General features: G+C 42.1%; 1 protein-coding gene across 5 annotated transcripts in view; it reads right to left on the bottom strand.

The window, feature by feature from the left end:
* Positions 1–3,882: 3,882 nt before the first annotated feature.
* OGFOD1 (2-oxoglutarate and iron dependent oxygenase domain containing 1) overlaps positions 3,883–22,132 on the bottom strand; it is a 34,749-nt gene continuing 16,499 nt past the window's right edge. For 4 of the 5 annotated variants that reach the window (XM_042231643.2, XM_004015002.5, XM_012189806.4 and 1 more), the window contains 9 exons: positions 12,321–12,437; positions 11,640–11,731; positions 11,306–11,434; positions 10,947–11,060; positions 9,483–9,562; positions 8,583–8,887; positions 7,330–7,452; positions 6,848–6,906; positions 3,883–6,383 (listed from right to left, as the gene is read on the bottom strand). In XM_042231643.2, the coding sequence (XP_042087577.1) occupies positions 6,222–6,383; positions 6,848–6,906; positions 7,330–7,452; positions 8,583–8,887; positions 9,483–9,562; positions 10,947–11,060; positions 11,306–11,434; positions 11,640–11,731; positions 12,321–12,437 (1,181 nt within the window). In that variant the 3' untranslated portion in view covers positions 3,883–6,221. Of the gene's footprint in view, positions 7,043–7,329; positions 7,453–8,582; positions 8,888–9,482; positions 9,563–10,946; positions 11,061–11,305; positions 11,435–11,639; positions 11,732–12,320; positions 12,438–22,132 lie in introns of all 5 variants that reach the window. The other variant, XM_027977851.3, reaches the window with a different exon arrangement.

Here is a 22,132-nt window from a genome sequence, read left to right on the forward strand (position 1 = left end):
TTCTAGTTTTCTTCAAGTATGACGACTTCCTTTTCCTATGAAGAGCAGAAAGCTAAAACAGATTTCTCCAGTTAGTTTTCAGCTGGTGATCGAGGTTGATTAAGCTTCTGTTTCACACTTGAAATGTGAAATGAGAAAAATGAAATGCTGGGGCATGCATTTGACCAGTGTGGGTTACAGCAGAGGTTCTCTGTCTCTGAGGTTTGCCCATTTAGCAGGAATAGATTCTGGATGGTAGAAGAGCTGGCATGATGTGGGCCTCTGAAGCTATAGTGGCAGCTTCCTGGTTTGGCACAGGGTTTCTTGAATGGAGCACAGTTAAGCTATTCAGATCCAGTAGCAGTAGCTGATTTAGTGGCTCAGAGTCAGGCAGTCCTGTATTTATGTAGGTAATACAGGGTGCCTCCTGGTTTCACAAGCACCTACCTTCCTGATCTGGTAGGAGCAGCTCCTCTGCAGTATAGAGATTCTGGAATTGCATCCTACAGGTTTTTTGTTTAACCACCTTAGTAATTCTGTAAATCACCTGGCACGCTGTAATCCTTTTATTAAAATTGTCTAGCAAGTTGTCTAACCTGTGCTCTGCATCAGAATATTGACCAATATGCAACCCCATAGAGAACATAGAGGCTAGGCCTTTCCTCTGTGGCAAATTAACTTTACTAGTGTCCTCCATGTGGCCATGGAGGATCACCTCTTCCACTTCTGAAATTTGAGCTTTTAGAGTTCTAATTTTTATGAGACCAAGCCCCTATAACACCTTTTGTTTTGCACTTTGAAATCTGTAAGCTCAAAAGACATCCTCGTATATTATTTTCCATAATCTCCAGAGTAGTAAAGTATCTTTTATTTGCTTCGAATATGAGGAGACTGAAGTGCAGGGACTAAATACTTACTAGAGTCACAGAGCTACTGGCAAAGCTCAAGTCCCACTGTGGGGTCTTTTTCTGGTTAGCCGTAGTCTGACTTACACCTTTTAAGATGATGATCTCTAGTTGGTGCTGGTTTTTCTAAAAGCGTTTGCTTTTTATTTTTTGAAATTCTATTTATATATGTTGGCTGCATGGGGTCCTCGTTGCTACACACGGGCTTTCTCTTGTTTCAGCAGGCGGCGGCTACTCTCTGGTTTGGTGCTCGGGCTTCTCTTGTTGTGGAGCCCGGACTCCAGGAGCACATGCTTCAGTAGCTGTGGCACCTGGGCTTAGTGGAATGTGAAATCTTCCCAGACTGGGGATTGAACCTGTGTCCTCTGCATTGGCAGCCAGATTCTTATCCACTGGACCACCAGGGAAGCCTGGTGCTGGTTTTAAATTGTATGGCATTGTTTATTTTTAGGGACCCTTAAGGAATCATCTCATCAAAGGTCATTCTGTTGTTCTTCAGCCCCCAAACTCCTTACAACCTAAAAATGTTCATGGACAAGGCTCGAAGGAGTCACTCTGCAGCAGGGTATCTTTCACAGTCCTGATCTGTAGATTATAAATAGGTTACTTTCGCAATAATCTAATCTCGTTATTGTCTCTGAGCTCAGAGAGGCAGAATGTTTTCCACAGGGTCCCAGTGCTTGGTAAGTTGCAGTGTGGAGTCTGAAACCAAGTAGTCATGGCCCTTTCTGCTATTTCAAACTGTTCCCCAGTGAGTAAATGCTAGATGTGATGACAGTTGTTCATAAAACATTAACCCAGGATAATGATAAAAAGGATAAAACTTTTTATCCTCTTAGACGTCATTCACGTTCAGCTTAGGGAAAAGAAAAGTGTTTGGTTATCAGTTCTCTATTTTGTTGCCATATTTTTCTGTGGTGAGAGGATCTGAGTGCCTTCTAGAAGCCACAGCTTAAGTTCTGTTTCGTTGCTGAGTTTTGTTGTAGCTTTAAGTGAACACTCTGCTTTCATTTAGAAGCTTGAGGATTCTGGTATCTGGGAGGATGCTTCTTGCCGTGTCCTTCTCCAGGGGATCTTCCCAACCCAGGGAGCAAAACTGGGTCTCCCGCATTGCAGGCAGATTCTTTACTGTCTGAGCCACCAGAGAAGCCCTCTGGTACATCAAGGCTCAGTTCAAATGCTCTCTCAGGAGACCTTTCCTCTCCCATGTCTGTTCTTTAACTCTTATTATATTCTATGTTTATATAAATCCTCTATTAAGTGAGAGCAGGGCTGCATCTTAATCAGCTCTGTCCTCCTATGGTACTGCGTCAATCCCTTGAGCAGAGAAAAGCACCTGCTATTCTCCGTGAAGTGTCTGTTCTCAGTAAGCCTGTCAGTAGCTCCAGAAGTGAAAGAACTAGGATCTCAACAACTATTATGCAAACCTATGGGCTGCCGTCTATGCGGTCGCACAGAGTCGGACACGACTGAAGCGACTTAGCAGTGGCAGCAGCGGCAGCAGCAGTACTGTACCAGAATGATTTTCAGCATTATTAACATTTCACATCTTATAATTAGCAGTTATAAATCTTCCAGTGCAGAGTCCTGTGATCACAAAACTAAGTCAACTCCAGTCCCACTCTGACACTAATGTACATTAAGACACCATGGCAGCATGGTGTTTTGCATTTTTGCCTCTTCCCCATCTGGCCCCTGCCTGCACTATACGCTCAGCTCATGAGTCATCTTTTCATCTGTGTGGTACAGAAATCTGCTATTCCTGAAATGAAGCCACATGGGCAAGTTCCAAGTAGTTTTCAAAACTACTCTGTGTGGACTGATTTTATATCAGAGAAGGAATCATCTGTTTTCACAGAAATGTCCAGTTCACACAGGCTAAAGGGCCTGCCTCTGGTGTCACTCACTCTACCAAGAACCCTTTTAACAGGGTTTGTATTTTCTCAGTTGTAATAGTGGTAAGTATATAATGACAGTGAAGAGATATTGCAGCCAAAACTTATTTGTTGAGGAAATGCTGGTCTGGCAGAGGCAGCCCAAGCATTGTTATTTTTCAGTACTCTTTGGAAAAGAAATACCACATTCAGAGGAGTTTGGGAGGGAAGCTACAAGCTGTAGAAAATCCAAGTTCAAAGTGTTAACAGCCTCTTTCTTGTCTGCATTTCATTTTTCTACATCTTTAAATGAGGGACTGAAATTAGATTATTTATAGGATTCTTCCTTAAATACTTAATTTTCCTTCTCAACAGAAATACTAATATGCTGTCAAAATAACTTTATGAAAATGTTCTTAATTTACATAATGGTTGACATGATAAAGGAAATCTGTCAAGGAGACTTGACCTTACACAGCTGTAGGGAGTGGCAAAGTTAAGTTTTCTAGTCTGATGCTGGAAGCTGAAGTGCACAGGACAGGCAGTCGCAAAGGATGTAGAGTTGGGAAGAACAAGTTGGAGCCCACCAGGACACATTAAAATCTATGTCAGTTCTTGCCTGACCTCGATGGTGTAGGGGAGACCCTGCATCAGAGGAGTTGAGAGAAGAGCCAGTGGAAAGTGGAGCAGCTACAGGCGCAGACGTGGATTCACATTGAGAAAGTGAGCCACCAGGGAAGTTACTCAGTACAGTGTGTGTCAGGTGCAGAATGACTACTGCTTCATTCTGGCCCTCCGTCTTGCACAAGAACTTGGGGCTCAGTCTAACTGGAAACGCACTCCAGTATTCTCACCTGGAAAATCCCTTGGACAGAGGAGCCTGGTGGGCTATAGTCCATGGGATTGCGAAGGGTCAGACACGATTTAGTGACAGACTTTCTAACTGGAAAGAGGTTTTGGAATCCTGGGAAATGTAGTTCAGTCTAGCCAAACTGATACATTACACAGCACACAGTGGCTGTCACAGGCTGGTGGGATTCCAGGTGACCTTTATGTTTTTATATGTTGTGTTCTCCACAATGAACATGTGTTACAGAGGTAATCTGATAAAAAGAGCTATTCTCTTTGGGGGGAAAATATCTTCCTTTATTGAAAGGAATTATAAGAATTAAGAAATGACATTTTTACAGGTGAGCATCATAGCTTGTACCTGCAAGAAGTAAGTATAAAAACGATGCCCATGTTGTAATTCCTCTCTTGCTGCTTAACAGTTGTCCACAGTGGCTCCAGGCCCTAAAAAAACTAAGATGAAGAATGAAATACTAAGGAAAAACAACTTCTTCATCACTCAGTACCTTCAGTGCAGAGAAGTGACCTGCAAGTTACACGATCTTTCACAGCCTAAGAGGTACTGTAGGTGATGTAACTGACAGAAACATCACAGTCTGGCTCTCAGAGATTCTCTCCCCTTGGACACCAGAATGCCGTAGTGTATGGAAAATGTGCTGATAGGCCATCAACACACTGAGATTAAGGAGAATGTAATAAGTACATTTTAATGCTTGTGTAGGATTAGACTTAGACTCAGTGCTCCACAGCTCTTAGATGTTACCTAGAACAATGAGTCTCAAACTGTTTTCCATACTTGGCACACACCTGCTCAGCCCTATTCCTGGGTTTATGCCACTAACATAAACATATTTTTATGTTAACAAAAGTAATATTACAGGATGTCCTTCAGTCTGCAGGAACTTAAAAGGCAAGCTTGGAAATTTAAACCAACAAAGTAGTAGTTGTAATCCCACCTGAGTGTCACTATGCTATGGTTAAAATATTGTGGTCCCAAAACCAGTATGCATGAAGAACAGTTCCCACCATGTCAGTGGGAAAGACAATATATAAGAACCAGTTCTAGGTATTATTTTAGTTCATCTTTTAAAAATTACTGTTTTATAACAACCAATATTGTATATTAGTATAGGAAGTATGTAAAATTTATAAATACCCCATATAATAAACATACATGCTAAAACTTTTTTTTTACCAATTGAGGTGCAAGATCAAAATTTTGAAACCATCAGCCTAAAGAAAGTGAAACTGTTCATTTAAATGCAAATTTTAGTACTCAAAGTTTTAGGAGATAAAAAGGACAAAGCTCAATGCTTTTCCTATTAATTTGTAAAATCCAAAATAAAAGCTGCTGCAGTAGCTCATAATAAATGTAAAAAAGGAAAAGTTAACAAGCAGGTAGCACTGGAATGGAAATGAAAACAGCATCTTGGATTACTGATGCAGCGACACTGAGCACCCATCCATGCGCACCCATGCATGCAGGTGGCAGGCGTCACACAACCCCCTCCAACAGTTCAGGGGAGAAAGAATAAAACAAAGAGGACAGCCGCTTGGCAGTGCAATATGGCCTTTAACACCCGATCTCTTAAAGAAAGGCTAGTTTGACAGATGACCCTACAGTACTTGGGAAATGAAAGTCACATATGAGATTAGAATCATTTGGTTACACTGGAGGCATGACTCCAGCATGGTGCAGTCATGGGCACCTGGACACCACTGCACAGGGCACAAGTAGCCATCCTTTTCACTGACCGTGAGTCTCTCGGGGCCATGTGGTTTCAGACCAGGCTATTTTCCAAGGGAATATACTAAACATTGTCTTAAGTCTATACAGTCCAGAGTCACAGTGAAACAAAGCCATAGGCAGTGGGAGGAAGCTAAAGGGGCCTAGAATCAAAGGGGGTGTGAGGTTCTATAATCCTCTAAACCAATGACATTGGGAAGGACAGAAACTAGTCATAAATTTACGACTATATATGTATACACACATACTTTTTAAAAATCAACCACTGGAAACATGGGTGAAGCTTGAAGATTTTACACTAAGTGAAATTAAGCCAGTCACAAAAAGACATATTATTTGTCTTATGAGGAACATGAGTTAGTAGATACCTAGAGGCAAAGTAGAATGGTGGCTTCCACAGGCTGGGGGAGGGGAAAGCAGGGATTACTATTTAATCAGGACAGAGGTGCAGCTGGGAAAGATGGGAAAGTTCAGCAGATGGATGGTGGTGAAGGCTGCACGACCATGTGAACGTACCTAATGCCACTGAACTAGACACTTTAAAATGGTTAAAATGGTACTTTTATGTCATGTCTATTTTACGTCACACATGTTTTAATCATTGAAGAAGCCAATATGGAAAATGAAGAACTGAATGTTAAAGACCAAATCCTTTAAAAAGAAAACATCAAGAGGTAAGTACCTAGCTCCAAGCTCAAGGTCTAAACTGATGACAATCATTATAAGCCCTACTAAAGGACAGTCACACACAGTTTTTAAGACTGCTGTCACACAGGTCACCGTGTGGCTCTCCTTCACGCGACGTCTTAACTCTTCCAGCTGTGCCAGTACTCAGGAAAGGTCTTTTTCCAGCTTTGCCCTGCTTTGTCATTCGTAATAGACAAATGAAAAGTCCCAGAAGCCTGTTCTGTTTGGAAAACTTTTCTTTTGTTCTAGGCTTCGGTGGTTAATGTGCTTGACAAATTTCAGAGTTTCCCTATCTCTGTAGACCAGTGCCAAAGAGTTGTTTTCTGGATTCACTGTTAGCAGCTGAAACAGGTAAAAACAATGATATATCAGAACACAGATGATTCTCACCTCTTTTCTTAAACAGATGTTTCCATATCAAATACTCAAACTGGTGAATAGAGATATTTTAAAAGATCCTTTATTAGAACTATTGCTCTGGCTGTCAAGACATATTCCAGCAAGCCCCATTCCAGTACATACCCAGAAAGGTTTTACCTAATGCACCTAAGTTTTCCTACCTTCAAAGATGCATGAAAATGTACCACCTGACTCTTCATTTACTTGGAATTTCTCAGCGGGGTAGAATGCCTAGGGATTATCCTTTACCATCTTTACTGCATGCTGAGTACTTTCTACTAGAAATTAGAACCACTGCCAGACAGAACAACGTGGATTTATCAGCTAAAGACACTGGCAGAAAGTCAGAAAAGCTGGGTCTCTGAAGAATGAACACATTTTTAAGAACTAAAATGGAAGCAACTTACCTCTTCGTCTTCTCCTTTGGCAATGTAGGAGGTAAAGCCACCATACTCTGGCTTCCAGCCTTACAAAGGGCAAACAAACAGCATTCAGAAAGCTCTCACCGCAAGAGTTACATCATCTGTTTGAATCATTGGTTCCATGCTGCTTAACACTGGGGGATCTGGGAGTTGAGTCGTACCCAACTGTGACTTAGGAGCCTGAATTAAAATTCAACCAACACTGAGTAAAAACTGAAAACTAAAATATAAAATATACCTGGAAGGACACTTACATAAAAGCTCTGGGGATTCCTTAGGAATTATTATTTGGTCCATCTCCTATACCTCAGTCACAGGTACGAACAGTACTCTGAGCTGGAAGACTGAAATTCATGACCCTTAAGACCCAACATAGAGCTCCTGTGATCTGAGATCATAACCAAGGCAGATAACTTCTGAATTGGTTCAGTTAGAGAGGGTCTCTCGGGAGCGACTATCCCTCTTACCTTCACAGCCACAATAGAGCAGTAAGTCCAGGGCAAATTCAGTCTTGCTGTTGTCATGGATTAAAGTGTAGTGACCAATCTTCCAATGCCTCAGTTCCCCCTGGCATGTGGGAACACTTGATTCTAAGAAAAACATAACAGGAGGTCAGAAAAAAATTCCCTTGATACCACTGCTAGATTGCAAAAGAATGATAATTAGGAGCAGTACAGCACTAAAGAGAAACCATGTCTATAATCCTTCAGCTGACCTGTGGCTCTATTATAATACTATATATAATACATCAGCCTTATAATGAAAAAAAGTTGACTTTATTTCTCTTTACCATGAATTTCAGATGGAGTATATACTTCAGTTGCCCCCCAACTCCATTTTTTAAAATAACGTAATTATTTAAGTAGAATTTTTTAGAGCAGTTTATAGAAAAATTAAATTTCCCAGAAAGTACAGTTCCCCTCTCCCTGTCACACACAAACCCTGCCCCTCCCTATCAGTTTCCTCGATTGTTAACATCCTGTCTTAGTGGGATGGTTACAACTGACCAGTATTGAGAGACTAGTATTAACTGATATCCACAGTTTACATTAGGGTTCACACTTGGTGGTGTACATTTTACTGGTTTAATGTGATGTGTCCATTCCATCTGTTTAAAAGATGATTAAACTTCCTTTGCTTTTAATAATTTCCTTCTACCTATCAGTCCAAGTTCAAGCAAGTTTTTCTTAGGGTGATACTGGTTCTCAGCAAGAAGAAACCACTCACCTTCCGCTTCCGCTCCTTTATGTTCTTGTGTTTTAGAGTAAGTTTAGGCAAAACCAATGGTATTTCTCTCTACCATTTGTACTACTGTTAGCCTAATAGAACTGTTAGCTGGCTGTACTTCCTGCCCGGAATGCTCTTCCCACAGATCTGTCTTGTCATTCAGACCTGAGCTTAGGATGACAGCTCATCCAGACTGCCCTGCATCCAAGAGGTAACCTGGTCATTCCTCCGCATGTAACCCTACTCAGACTTCCTGCACCGCAGCTATCCTTATCTGACATCTTGTTGTTTGTGTATCATGTAATCTCTGGCCTCTGCCCTACTAGAATATATGGGCTCAGGGAGAGCTGAGACCTTGTCTGTCTGCTTCTCGCAAGTCCAGAAGCAGGGCCTAGCACATAGTAAGTGCTTAAGAAATACCTGTTGAAAGAATAAACCACTGAATTGTGAATATCTAATGGTAAAATAAGGATAGAACATAACAGCAGCTCACCTTTCTTTGCTTCACCTTCCTCTGGGTCTGTCGGTCCATCGCTCTGTAGACTGCTGTCACTGGTGGCCCCCCGACTGTTCTCTGGCTCAGAAGAGCTGTGACTAGTCCCTTCTTCAGTGTTCTCAGCAGCAGAGGCTCCATCTTGCTCCTTTTTGTCCTCAGGCTCATCTTCTGAAGGTGCCAGAAAGTGAAGCTTCAGGCCTGTGAAGTTGGAGAGCAGCAGGAACATCGCCTCGGAGCGGAACAGTGCCATGCAGTCCCTCAGGATGTCAGGAAGCTGGCTTTCCTCAGCCTTCTCGTAAAACCTGTAGGGCAGCAACACAAGGTGCTCATCAAGGTGTGCATCACATTACATGGATGGAACATCACTCATGGGATGAGAGCTGATCATTAGCTTTGTACCTCTCTTCCCGAACCTTGGCATAGCTTACTCAATCCTAATTTGTTACACAGTGAGATTCTTAGACTTCCCTGGTGGTCCACTGTCTAAGAATCCACCTTGCAGTGCAGGGGACACTGGTTCGATCCCTGGTCTGGGAAGACCCACATGCTGTGGAGCAACTACTGAAGCCTGTATGCTCTAGAGCGTGTGCTCTGCAACAAGAGAAACCACTGCAGTGAGACACCGTCACGCCACAACTAGAAAGTAGCCCCCGCTCGCCACCACTAGAGAAAACCTGAGTGTAGCAACAAAGACCCAGCAAAGCCAATAAATAAATGTTTAAAAATCTGAGGCATAAAAGACATATAACACTTAAAAAAACAGATTCTGTTAGGGTCTCCTACTGGATGTGCCTGAGAACAAAACATTAGGGCAAATGTCCTATAATTGGAGGTGAGCCTCACAGACAGACCAGGTAGATGCTAAATGCAGACGCAAATGTCCTAAGCGAGTTCTACCTTTTGTTAGGGGGACCTCGGCTGCTCCATTCCACACGACCTCTCTCCAAAGCCTCACACACCTCTGCAAATTTCTCAGGCTGGAGAATGAGAAAATGAAGCAGCATTTAGCAGAACTTTCTAGATCCCATACTGGTTGCTACAGCTACAACAGCTGTGCACAATCATTCTGCTCCAATCCCAACAGGGCCAGGTGACCTTCTTCATCCCTTTCACATCAGATCCCCCAGTCCTGACAGGGTGAAGCCAGAGCAGGATGCTTTAGCCAAGAGACCTGAGTGTCAATTTGGGCCACTACCTTATGTACCTGTATGTCTTATGGCAAACTGCTAGACCTCTAGGATTCCTGCATTTATAAAACAAGGATCCTAATGCAGATTCTTTAATTCATGTGAGGAGAAAAACTGCATTAATATAGTTATAACTAATTAAACATACTATACTTTATAACTGATACACTGTTATAATGAAAATGTCTATGTAATAATACAGATTCCTTAGGCCTCTGTTCATTCCCTTCATTTAATCAGCATTCTAAATTTTAAAAGTTCAGTATAGTACAGGAAACTAATTAATCTAAATATTCTCCATAAGAGGCTTTCGTAAGTACTTGTTTAAATGCAGTTTTCTAAGGAGTGCTCTACAAACAGTAATCCTATCAGTTGTGAAACAGGAAAGAGGATCCTAAAGCATGGTTTAGGTAAGTTGAATTAAACAGGATTTAAAAAGTTCATTTACTATAATACTTCTCAAATTCCTTAATATGCTATTATCTGCTATATAATTCCAAGAGGCAGGATGTAGTGTGTCTCAACCTTTTTTTAATGGAGGGACAACTCTTGGGACTGTGATTCCACGGGACCCAGGGTCACCTGGGAAGCACCACACCTATCTGCATGATCTCATTCAGCCCTCAGGACAGCTCTTCAGGATAGGCAAGGCAGGTATTATCCCAGTTTAACTGATGATGAAATACAAGCTGAGACCTTTAGATATTTGCTGAGGTCAGTAAAATCAGAGCCAAGACGTGAATACAGTCTTCTGACTTCTAACCTAGGTCTCTTTCCACTGTAAGCTGCCACCTCGTCATTCTCAAACATGTATTACTAATTTGTTAATTAGTAATCTATTATTTAAAAGTAATAGCACCAGTCATCAAAACGAATAGGGTGGGAACTACATACCACTCCCCCACAGTATACAAGTGTGTGAGTGAGACAGTGTGTGTGTGTGTGATTAAGAGTATAGAGAACTGGGGAATAAACACCCAAGAGACTCAGCCTACTAACATGCAACTGGTACCAATGTTAGCTAGTATCATTTCACCATTCGAAAAGGATGATATAAAATTCTAACCAGGAACAAAACAAAAACTAGAAGCTCTCTAAGTGATGCCTGTTTACCACCCAAGAAGCAAGGCTATGTGCCAGACACGGTATTATCAAACAGGATTTGCTGGCCTACCTGAAGGAATTCTTTTAGGAGAATTTCAGAGCTTTCCTCAAATTCTTCTTGAATTTGAGCTTGGTATTCCATGTCAAGATAAGTAGGGTTGATCCAATCATACAAAATTTCATGCTGGAAAGGAGCAGCAGATGTGAAGGCTAAGTTAATAATTCCCTCTGCTTTTGTTCTGCCACGTCATACCAGTAAAACAAGACTCCATACTCCCAATTCAGGGGGCCTGGGTTCAATTCCTGGTCAGGGTGCTAGATCCCACCGCAATGAAGACCCAGTGCAGCCAAATAAATAAAAAAGAGAAAAGCAAATGATACGCCACAGCTTCTAAGATGAGAATCCCAGCAACAAGAATTTATCCTTACATCTTGTGGGATGTGAGGGCTCCGAGCTATGAGAGGCTCAAAGTAGGTGGGAGGCCTGGTCAGTGAAGGACCATGAAACCAGCCGCTGATGGACAAACGTGACTTTTCTTCAGACAAGACCTCAGACACCTGAGAGGACAAGACCAGCAGCACATCAACATAAAGACGAGGGGGGAAGATTACTAGCCACGGCTCACTGATTTCAGGACCCTTCACACTAGGTGTGGAAACCACCTGGCCGGGTAGTCCATCCGGAAGCTGCCACATTTAGACACTGGGAGACTGAAAAGCATGCTCCTTGGCAGTCTATGTATTTGTGGCTTACAGTCTTTACCTGGTGAAAGGATACTGGAGACACTTCAAAGAAAACCAGGGTGTTCCACGAAGGGATAAGGGACTTGACAATCTGCTTCGGCTGAAAGTGTTCTGCGCCGGGAGAGAACACATCCATAAACGAGCTTCATCATCATTAACCACTTCCAGGCTGCCTTGTTTCCACCTCGACAATTCGCAAATTTCTAAGGGTAGCTAAATGTCCCCTTCAGATCCCCAAATGCCACCCCCTTCCATCTGTTTCTCTTAACACAGTTCCGCTAGGCGACGTCTGCTCTTACTCCACCATGCATTACTGATGAAAGCTGGAAAAAGTTCTGAACGATTTCTGGAGTCAAGTTCTGGTGTCAGTCATTAAAAACAAACAAAAAAGGACCCTGACCTTCTGGCAGATGGACTGGTCCTGGAGATTCATAACCAAGGGTGGCTGTACATGTGCTCTACACTCCCATGGCCAGCATTCAGAACCAGGGTTTGACTGTTGCTCACCTTAAATCAACCCCAGTTTATCTCTGGAGGACCGATTATTTCAAGCACAACCCAGAGAGGTGGCTGTCAGGCATTCGATCCCCCTGTGGTTGTTAGGGTAATAGATGGCTTCCATCTCCTCTGACGAGAACAGACATTGCGTCTAAGAGCTCGGAAGTGTCTGCTGGTGTTGAAGTGCACGCTTCTGTCTTACCGTCAACGCTGAACAGGTCCAGGGTGCCCCCCAAGCTCGCATCCCAGGGAGGAACCAGGTAAAGAATGAAGGCGATCCGGCGCCCTTCCAGCTCATCATCGTGACAGAGCAGGGCATCTGTAACAGATGAGCGCACACCATGATGTCCCCGCATGGGCAATGAACAGCCGCCTGCCTCTGCGTTTATTATCAGTCCATCTGCTGGTCCTCTGTAACGGCAGCTCCTCCAGCTCTACGACACCATTTCCCCTCTTTCATAATTACAGAAATAAAACTGTCAATGTAGAAAACTCTAAAAACACAGACCACCACACAGACTCAGGGATGGTCACCTCCAGTATTTTCCCCACATACATGTATTTGCCTTTTAAAAACAGTATCCTACAGTGGTTCTTTTGTTGACTTTTTTTTAAAATTACATTTTTAAATTAAATGTCTTTTCCATATCACTATAAATGCCTGTCATCTCTTCCAAGGCAAACCATGCAACATCACATTAATCCAAGTCTACACGCCAACCACTAATGCTGTAGAAGCTGAACGATTCTATGAAGACCTATAAAACCTTCTAGAACACATACATCCACACACAAAAAGATGTCCTTTTCATCATAGGGGACTGGAATGCAAAAGTGGAAAGTAAAGAGATATCTGGAGCAACAGGAAAGTTTGGCCTTGGAGTACAAAGTGAGGCAGGGCAAAAGCTAACAGTTTTGCCAAGAGAATACATGGTCATAGCAAAAACCCTCTTCCAACAACACAAGAGACAACTCTACACATGGACATCACCAGATGGTCAATACCGAAATCAGACTGATTATATTCTTTGCAGAGAAGATGGAGAAGTTCTATATAGTCAGGAAAAACAAGACCAGGAGCTGACTGTGGCTCAGATCATCAGCTCCTTACTGAAAAATTCAGGCTCAAATTGAAGAAAGTATGGAAAATCACTAGGCCATTCAGATATGACCAAAATCAAATCCCTTATGATTATACAACTCTCACATCCATATATGACTACTGGAAAAACCACAGTCTTGACTAGACGGACCTTTGTTGGCAAAGTAATGTCTCTGCTTTTTAACATGCTGTCTAAGTTGGTCATAACTTTTCTTACAAGGAGTAACAGTCTTTTAATTTCATGGCTGCAGTCACCATCTGCAATGATTTTGGAGCCCCCAAAAATGAAGTCTGCCACTGTTTCCCCATCTATTTGCCATGAAGTGACGGGACCAGATGCCATGATCTTCGTTTTCTGAATGTTGAGCTTTAAGCCAACTTTTTCACTCTCCTCTTTCACTTTCATCAAGAGGCTCTTTAGTTCCTCTTCACTTTCTGCCATAAGGGTGGTGTCATCTGCGTATCTGAGGTTATTGATATTTCTCCCAGCAATCTTGATTCCACCTTGTGCTTCTTCCAGCCCAGCATTTTTCATGATGCACTCTGCAGATAAGTTAAATAAGCAGGGTGACAATATACAGCCTTGATGTACTCCTTTTCTTATCTGGAACCAGTCTGTTGTTCCATGTCCAGTTCTAACTGTTGCTTCCTGACCTGCTTACAGATTTCTCAAGAGGCAGGTCAGGTGGTCTGGTATTCTGACCTCTTTCAGAATTTTTCAGTTTCTTGTGATCCACACAGTCAAAGGCTTTGGCATAGACAATAAAGCAGAAATAGACGTTTTTCTGGAACTCTCTTGCTTTTTCCATGATCTAGCAAATGTTGGCAATTTGACCTCTGGCTCCTCTGGACTGCAAGGAGATCCAACCAGTCTATCCTAAAGGAAATCAGTCCTGAATGTTTATTGGAAGGAATGATACTGAAGCTGAAACTCCAATATCTGGGCCACCTGATTTGAAGAGCTGACTCATCTGAAAATACCCTGATGCTGGGAAAGATTGAAGGCAGGAGGAGAAGGGGACGACAGAGGATTAGATGGTTGGATAGCATCACCAACTCAATGGACATGAGTTTGAGTAAACTCTGGGAGTTGGTGTGGACAAGGAGGCCTGGCATGCTGCAGTCCATGGGGTCGCAAAGAGTCGGACATGTCTGAGTAACTGAACTGATGATTATACAGTGGAAGTGACAAATTAGATTCAAGGCATTAGATCTGGTAGAGTGCTTGAAGAACTAAGGACAGAGGTGCTTAACACTGTATAGGAGGTGGTGACCAAAACCATCCCCCAAAAAAGGAAATGAAAGATGGCAAAGTGGCTGTCTGAGGAGGCCTTACTAAAAAAAGAAGTAAAAGACAAAGGAGAAAGGGAAAGATATACCAAACTGAACACAGAGATCTAGAGAACAGCAAGGAGAAATAAGAAAGACTTCTTAAGTGAACAATTCAAAGAAATAGAGGAAAGCAATAAAATGGGAAAGACTATAGAGATTTCTTCAAGAAAATTGGAGATACCAAGGGAACATTTCATGTGAAGATGGACACAATAAAGGACAGAAATGGTATGGACCTAAGAGAAGCAGAAGATATTAAGAAGAGGTGGCAAGAATACACAGAAGACCTGTATAAAAACGGTCTTAATGACCCAGATAACTGTGATGGTGTGGTCACTCACCTAGAGCCGGTCACTCTAGAGTATGAAGTAATGTGGGCCTCAGGAAGTATTACTACAGACAAAGCTAGTAGAGGTGATGGAATTTCAGCTGAGCTATTTCAAATCCTACAAGATGACTCAACATTGTGCTCAACATGCCAGTAAATTTGGAAAACTCAACAGTGGCCACAAGACTAGAAAAAGGTCAGTTTTCATTCCAATCCCAAAGAAAGGCAATGCCAAAGAATGTTCAGATAATCATATAACTGCACTCAATAAACATGCTAGCAAGATTATGCTCAAAATCCCAAATGGCTAACAAACACATGAAAAGATGCTCAACATCGCTCATTAGAGAAATGCAAACCGAAACTACAATGAGATACCACCTGACACCTGTCAGAATGGCCATCATCAAAAAGTCTACAAACAATAAATGCTGGAGAGGGTGTGGAGAAAAGGGAACCCTCTTGCACTGCTGGTGGGAATATACAGCCACAGTGGAATACAGTATAGAGATTCCTTAAAAAACTAGGAATAAAACCACCATATGACCGAGCAATACCACTCCTAGGCATACACCCTGAGGATACCAAAACTGAAAGAGATACATGTACCCCAAGGTTCACTGCAGCACTATTAACAACAGTTAGAACATGGAAGCAACCTAGATGTCCATAAACAGATGAATGGATAAAGAAGCTGGGGTACATATATACAGTGGACTATTACTCAGCCATAAAAAGGAACATATCTGAGTCAGTTCTAATGAGGTGGATGAACCTAGATCCTATTATACAGAGTGAAGTATGTCAGAAAGAGAAAGATAAATATCACATACTAACAAATATATTGGAGAAGGCAATGGCAACCCACTCCAGTGTTCTTGCCTGGAGAATCCCAGGGACGGGGGAGCCTGGTGGGCTGCAGTCTCTGGGGTCGCACAGAGTTGGACATGACTGAAGCGACTTAGCAGCAGTAGCAGTAGCAGCAACAAATATATATGGAATCTAGAAAGATGATACTGATGAATTTATTTGCAAGGCAGCAATGAAGAAACAGAGAACACACTTATGGACATGGGGAGAGGGAAGGAGAGAGGGTGAGATGTATGGCAAAAGTAACATGGAAACTTGTACTGTATGTAAAATAGACAGCCAATGGGAATTTGCTGTATGTCTCAGGGAACTTAAACGGGCTCTATATCAACCTAGAGGGGTGGGATGGGGAGGGCAGTGGGAAGGCGGTTCAAGAGGGAGAGGATGTATGTATACCTATGGCTGATTCATGTTTATGTTTGACAGAAAACAACAAAATTTTGTAAAGCAATTATCCATCAATTAAAAAACAAATAAATTTTTAAAAAATGTTCAAAATCCTTCAGGCTAGGCTTTAGCAGTACATGAACCAAGAACTTTCAGTTGTACAAGCTGGATTTAGAAAAGGCAGAGGAACCAGAGATCAAACTGCCAACACCTACTGGATCACAGAAAAAGCAAGGGAATTCCAAAAAAACATATACTTCTGCTTCATTGACTATGCTAAAGCCTTTTACTATGTGGATAACAAGAAACCGTGGAAAATTCTGAAAGAGATGGGAATATCAGATCACCCGCCCTGTCTCCTGAAAAACCTGTATGCATGACAACAAGCAAAAGTTAGATCCGGACATGGAACAATGGACTGCTTCCCAATAGGGAAAGGAGTTCAAGACTGTATATTGTCACCCTGCTTATTTAACTTATACTCAGAGTATATCATGTGAAATGCCAGGCTGGATGAAGCACAAGCTGGAATCAAGATTGCTAGGAGAAATATCAATAACCTCAGACATGCAGATGACACCACCCTTACGGAAGAAATCGAAGAGGAACTAAAGAGCCTCTTGATGAAGGTGAAAGGGGAGAGTGAAAAAGCTGGCTTAAAACTCAACATTCAAAAAACTAAGATCATGGCATCCAGTCGCTTCATGGCAAATAGATGGGGAAACAATGGAAACAAGTGACAGGTTTTATTTTGTTGGGCTTCAAAATCACTGCGGTCGGTGACTGCAGCCACAAAATTAAAAGACGCTTGTTCCCTGGAAGAAAAGCTATGATAAAATAATCATATTAAAAAGCAGAGACATTACTTTACCACAAAGGTCCATCCAGTCAAAGCCATGGTTTTTCCTGTAGTCATGTATGGATGTGAGAGCTGGACCATAAAGAAGGCTGAGCGCCGAAGAATTGATGCTTTTGAAATGTGGTGCTGAAGAAGACTCGAGAGTCCCTTGGACTACAAGGAGATCCAACCAGTCCATTCTGAAGGAGATCAACCCTGAATATTCACTGGAAGGACTGATGCTGAAGCTCTTGTACTTTTGCTACCTGATGAGAAGAGCCGACTCACTGGAAAAGACGCTGATGCTGGGAAAGATTGAGGGCAAAAGGAGAGGAAGGCGGCAGAGGCTGAGATGGTTGGATGGCATCACCGACTCAACAGACATGAGTTTGAGCAAATTCTGGGAGACAGCGAAGGACAGGGAAGCCTGGCATGCTGCAGTCCTTGGGGTCGCAAAGAGCTAGACACTTTGTTCAGTTGACTTAGCGACTGAACAACAACAACAACAATATAGATGTTTTACAATGTTGTATTCATTTCTGCTGTACAGCCAAGTGAATCAGCTATATATATACATGTACCTTCTCTTTTTTGAATTTCCTTCCCATTTAAGTCACCACAGAGCACTGAGTAGGGTTCCCTGAGTTATACAGTACCATTTCTTGAGCTAAACTTCTAAAAGCCATTAGGTATGACTGAACAAGGCAGGCATCCATGCAAGGTGGGTGAGGGTAATGGGTGCTACTGGTGAAGTGAGATCCTTCCACACGGAGGGACTATTTTAATACAGAAGCATAGTGAAATTAATGGAAAACAGATTTCTCAAAAGTGAAGAACAGATTTATAAATTCAGAAAAAGAAATACAGAATGAACCCTATAGTATGGAAATGAAACTGGAGGAATCAATGTGAATTCATTCTTTCATATATATATATATGTATATATATATAAATATACATACACAATATATATATATATAAATTATATATATGAAAGAACCCATGTGCTTTGGAAGAACAGCCAGCTCCAAATCAAGAGCACAGGAAAATTAAGATAAACTTGGAAAGTTGTGTTTTGCTAGAAAGTAAGATACAATAAGGATGATGTATGAAACTGAGCAAACCCACGTAGTGGCCTTCCCGGAAACCCACCTCTTGGTATCCCCTGCTTATTGCTGATTGGAAAAAGGGGCTCTGGAAATGAACTGCGACCTGCTATGCTCCCCCACGTGCAGCAAACAGCAGGCCCAGCAGGACAGAGAAACACAGAAACAAAGACAGGGCAGGCAGACAGGAGAGCAGCCGCAACTGAAGGCATCAGTCACGAGGGCTCCCAGCTGTCTCAAAGGTAAAGGTAAGTCTGACTCACGTTCCTAAGCTGTTTGTATAGAGACAACCCCCTACCCCCAACCAGATGAGAAAAGCTGACCGTGAGCATGTAGCCCCCAGACTGGCTGGCACCTTTAGACAGAAGATGCCAACCTGTGATCTCATCTTGTTACTTCACCTTGCACCAATCAGAGAACTGTGCGCAAGCTGACGACACACCCTGGGGCCCTCTCACCCCACTCTGCCTTTAAAAACCCTCCACTAAACTCCATCGGGGAGCTTGGGTGTTCTGTGGACAAGCCACCTGTGCCCTTGTCTGGTGCCCTGGAATAAACGCTGTACTTTTCCTCACCACGACCCGGAGCCAGCAGATTGGCTTTGCTGTGCATAGCGAGCAACCTACGTTTCGTTGAGTGACATAAGGACATGTTAGAAGGACACAAAGGTCCCCTTGATCAAATCGAGGACAATATGGGCATCAACATAATGACAGGAACCATTACATAAACAGTAACTTTTAAATTCACACTGACATAAATAAATGGGTAGGGACTTTCCCGGTGGCCCAGTGGTTAAGAATCCATCTTGCAATGCATGGGATGTTGGTTCAACCCTTGGTCAGGGAATGAGGATCCCACATTCCCTGAGGTCTCCACACACTGAAACTCCTGAGCCCAAGTGCTGCAACAAAAGATTCCACATGCTGCAACGAAGACCAGATGCAGCCAAATAAATATATATGTTTTTAAATGAGTAAATAACTGGGGAGATGGCAATGTTTCATTTACAAAAGAGTAACAACTAATAATAGAAAAGAAATTATTTTATTAGAAAAACCACCATCTGGCAACCTGCACAGTAATAATGTAATAAAAATAGTGGGCTTCCAGTTCAAGACGGTGTAGAAGGACATGCGTTCAAACGAGAGCACCAAAATTCAACCAGCTGTTGAACAACCATTGACAGGAGGAAGCTGGACCCACCAAAACACAATACCCCATGTCAAAAGAAGAAGCCACAGTGATATGATAGGAGGGGGTGCAATCACAATAAAATCAAATCCCATACCCAGCGATGGGTGGCCCACAAACTGAAGAAAAATAATACTAAAGAAGTTCTCTCACTGTTGTGAAGCTTTAGAACCCCACATCAGGCTTCTCAGCCTGGAGATCTGACAAAGGGACTGGGAATCCCCAGGGACTCTGACCTGGAAGGCCAGTGGGATTTAATTATAGTATTTCCCCAGGACTGGGGGAAACAGACTCCAGTCTTAAACAAAACCGTGCACACATCAGGACCCAGGGGAAAGGAGCAGGGGCCCCACAGGAGACTGAACCAAAGCTACCTGCTGGTGTTGAAGGGTCTCCTGTGGAGGCGTGGGTTGGCAGGGGCTCACCACAGGGATGAAGGCACTGGCAGTAGCAGTCTGGGAAGGTCCCCCTTAGCATAAGCCCTCTTGGAGGTCACCATTAAGCCCACCATAGAGCCTGCAGACCCCAGGGCAGTGTTGCCTAAGGCCAAACAGAGAGGGAAACCCCACCCATCAGCAGATAATTGGATTACAGCTTTATGGAGCAAGGCCCTGCCCATCAGAGCCAAGACCCAGTTTTTCCCAGTCCCTCCCATCAAGAGGCTTATATAAGCCTCTTAGCCTCCTCCATCAGGGGCAGACAGAAGAAGCAAGAAGAACCACAATCCCACAGCTAGAACAAAAACCACCTTACAGAAAGTTATCAGGATGAAAAAGCAGAAAGTTATGTCCCAGATGAAGGGAGAAGATAAAACACTACAAAAACAACTAAATGTTGTTTTTTCTGGCAGGAGATAGTCAACCTGCCAGAAAAAGAATTCAGAATAATGATAGTGAAGACATTCCAGGATCTCAGGAAAACAATGGAGAAGATGCAAGAAATGTCTGCCAAAGACCTAGAAGAAATAAAGAACAAACAAACAGAGACGAATAATACACTAGAAGGAATCAATAGCAGAATAACTGAGGCAAAAGAACGGATAAATGACCTGGAGGACAGAATGGTGGAAATCACTGCCACAGAGCAGAATATAGAAAAAAGGATGAAAAGAAATGAAGACAGCCTAAGAGACCTCTGGGACAACATTAAATGCACCAACATTCAAATTATAGAGGCCCCAGAAGGAGAAGAGAGACAGAGGACCTAAGAGAGAGAGGACCTAAGAAAATATTTGAAGAGGTAATAGCTGAAACCTTCCCTAACATCAGAAAGGAAACAGTCAACGAAGTCCAGGAAGCATGGAGTCCCAGGCAGGATAAACTCAAGGAGGAGCACACTGAGACACAGTGATCAAACTGACAAAACTTAAAGACAGAGACAAAACATTAAAAGCAACAAGGGAAAAACAACAAATAACATACAAGGGAACTTCCATCAGGCTGTCAGCTGATCAGAAGGGAATGGCAGGATATATTTCAAGTGATGAAAGGGAAGAACCTACAACCAAGAATACTCTGCCCAGCAAGACTCTCAATCAGATTTGATGGAGAAATCAACACCTTTACAGACAAGCAAAAGTTAAGAGAATTCAGCACCACCAAACCAGCTTTACAACAAATGCTAAAGGAACTTCTCTAGGCAAGAAACACAAAAGAAGGAAAAGATCTACAGAAAATAAACCCAAAACAGTTAAGAAATGGTAATAGGATCAAATGCACCAATCAAAACACAAAGACTAGCTGGGAGGATGAAAATAGGTGCATGTATGCATTTCCGCTTACCACATCACTCTGCTTGACTCCCCAGACCATATGTAATTATTTTATACTGTTAGGTTAATCATGTTCCCTTTATGGCCTGCAACTGTAATTATCTTTCATTTTTCTATCTGGCTATTGATTGTGAAAACTGAAAAGCATCTTTTACTATTGTGATTATGTAACTATTACTCACTTGATACCACTGTATCATGATCGATCAACAGAAAAATAACAGAACTCTGTACCACTATGATTTAATAGAAAAACCTATAATCACTTTTTAAAATCCAGATGTATGTCAGAATTATCTTGGAATTTTTTGAAAAATACAAATGACCAGGCATTGCTTTTTTTCTCCGGAGCTCCAGGTATATTTCTAATGAGCAGCCACGTTTAAAAACAACTGAACTATACGATGATCTTTCACTTTTACCTAGTTTTGTTTCACTTTTTCTATTTCATATTCAGTGCTGCCATTTCATTTAGTTTATGTTTTCCAGTTTCTCCACCTTTTTTTTAATGTTCTTTCTCAAGCCTTTATCAAGCATAGTAGAAAAGCTTTTGTATACATATATATGTATAATATATATATTTTTAAAAACTTATGAACTTTTGCCTAACTAAAAAATGTATGACATTTTGATTCTACTTTTTTGACTTAGTATGAACAGAATGCTCTATTCCTAATTTTAAAAAAACAGATATGCAACAAACAACAAAGGTTTACTATATCTAGCACAGGGAAGCGAAGTGAAAGTCACTCAGTCATGCCCAACTCTTTGCGACCCCATGGACTATACAGTTCATGGAATTCTTCAAGCCAAAATACTGGACTGAGTAGCCTTTCCCTTCTCCAGGGGATCTTCCCAGCCCAGGGATTGAACCCAGGTCTCTCACATTACAGGTGGATTCTTTACTAGTGGGGCCACAAGGGAAGCCCATAGCACAGGTAACTGTAGTCAATAAATATCTTGTAATAAGCTATAATGGAAAATAATTTCAAAAATTATGTATGTATAATTGAATCACCTTGCTGTGCACTTGAAACACTGTCAGATATACGTCAATAAAATATATTAAGAAAAAAAATCAATGGA

This window comes from Ovis aries, chromosome 14 (assembly GCF_016772045.2).
Source record: "Ovis aries strain OAR_USU_Benz2616 breed Rambouillet chromosome 14, ARS-UI_Ramb_v3.0, whole genome shotgun sequence".
Classification (NCBI taxonomy): domain Eukaryota; kingdom Metazoa; phylum Chordata; class Mammalia; order Artiodactyla; family Bovidae; genus Ovis; species Ovis aries.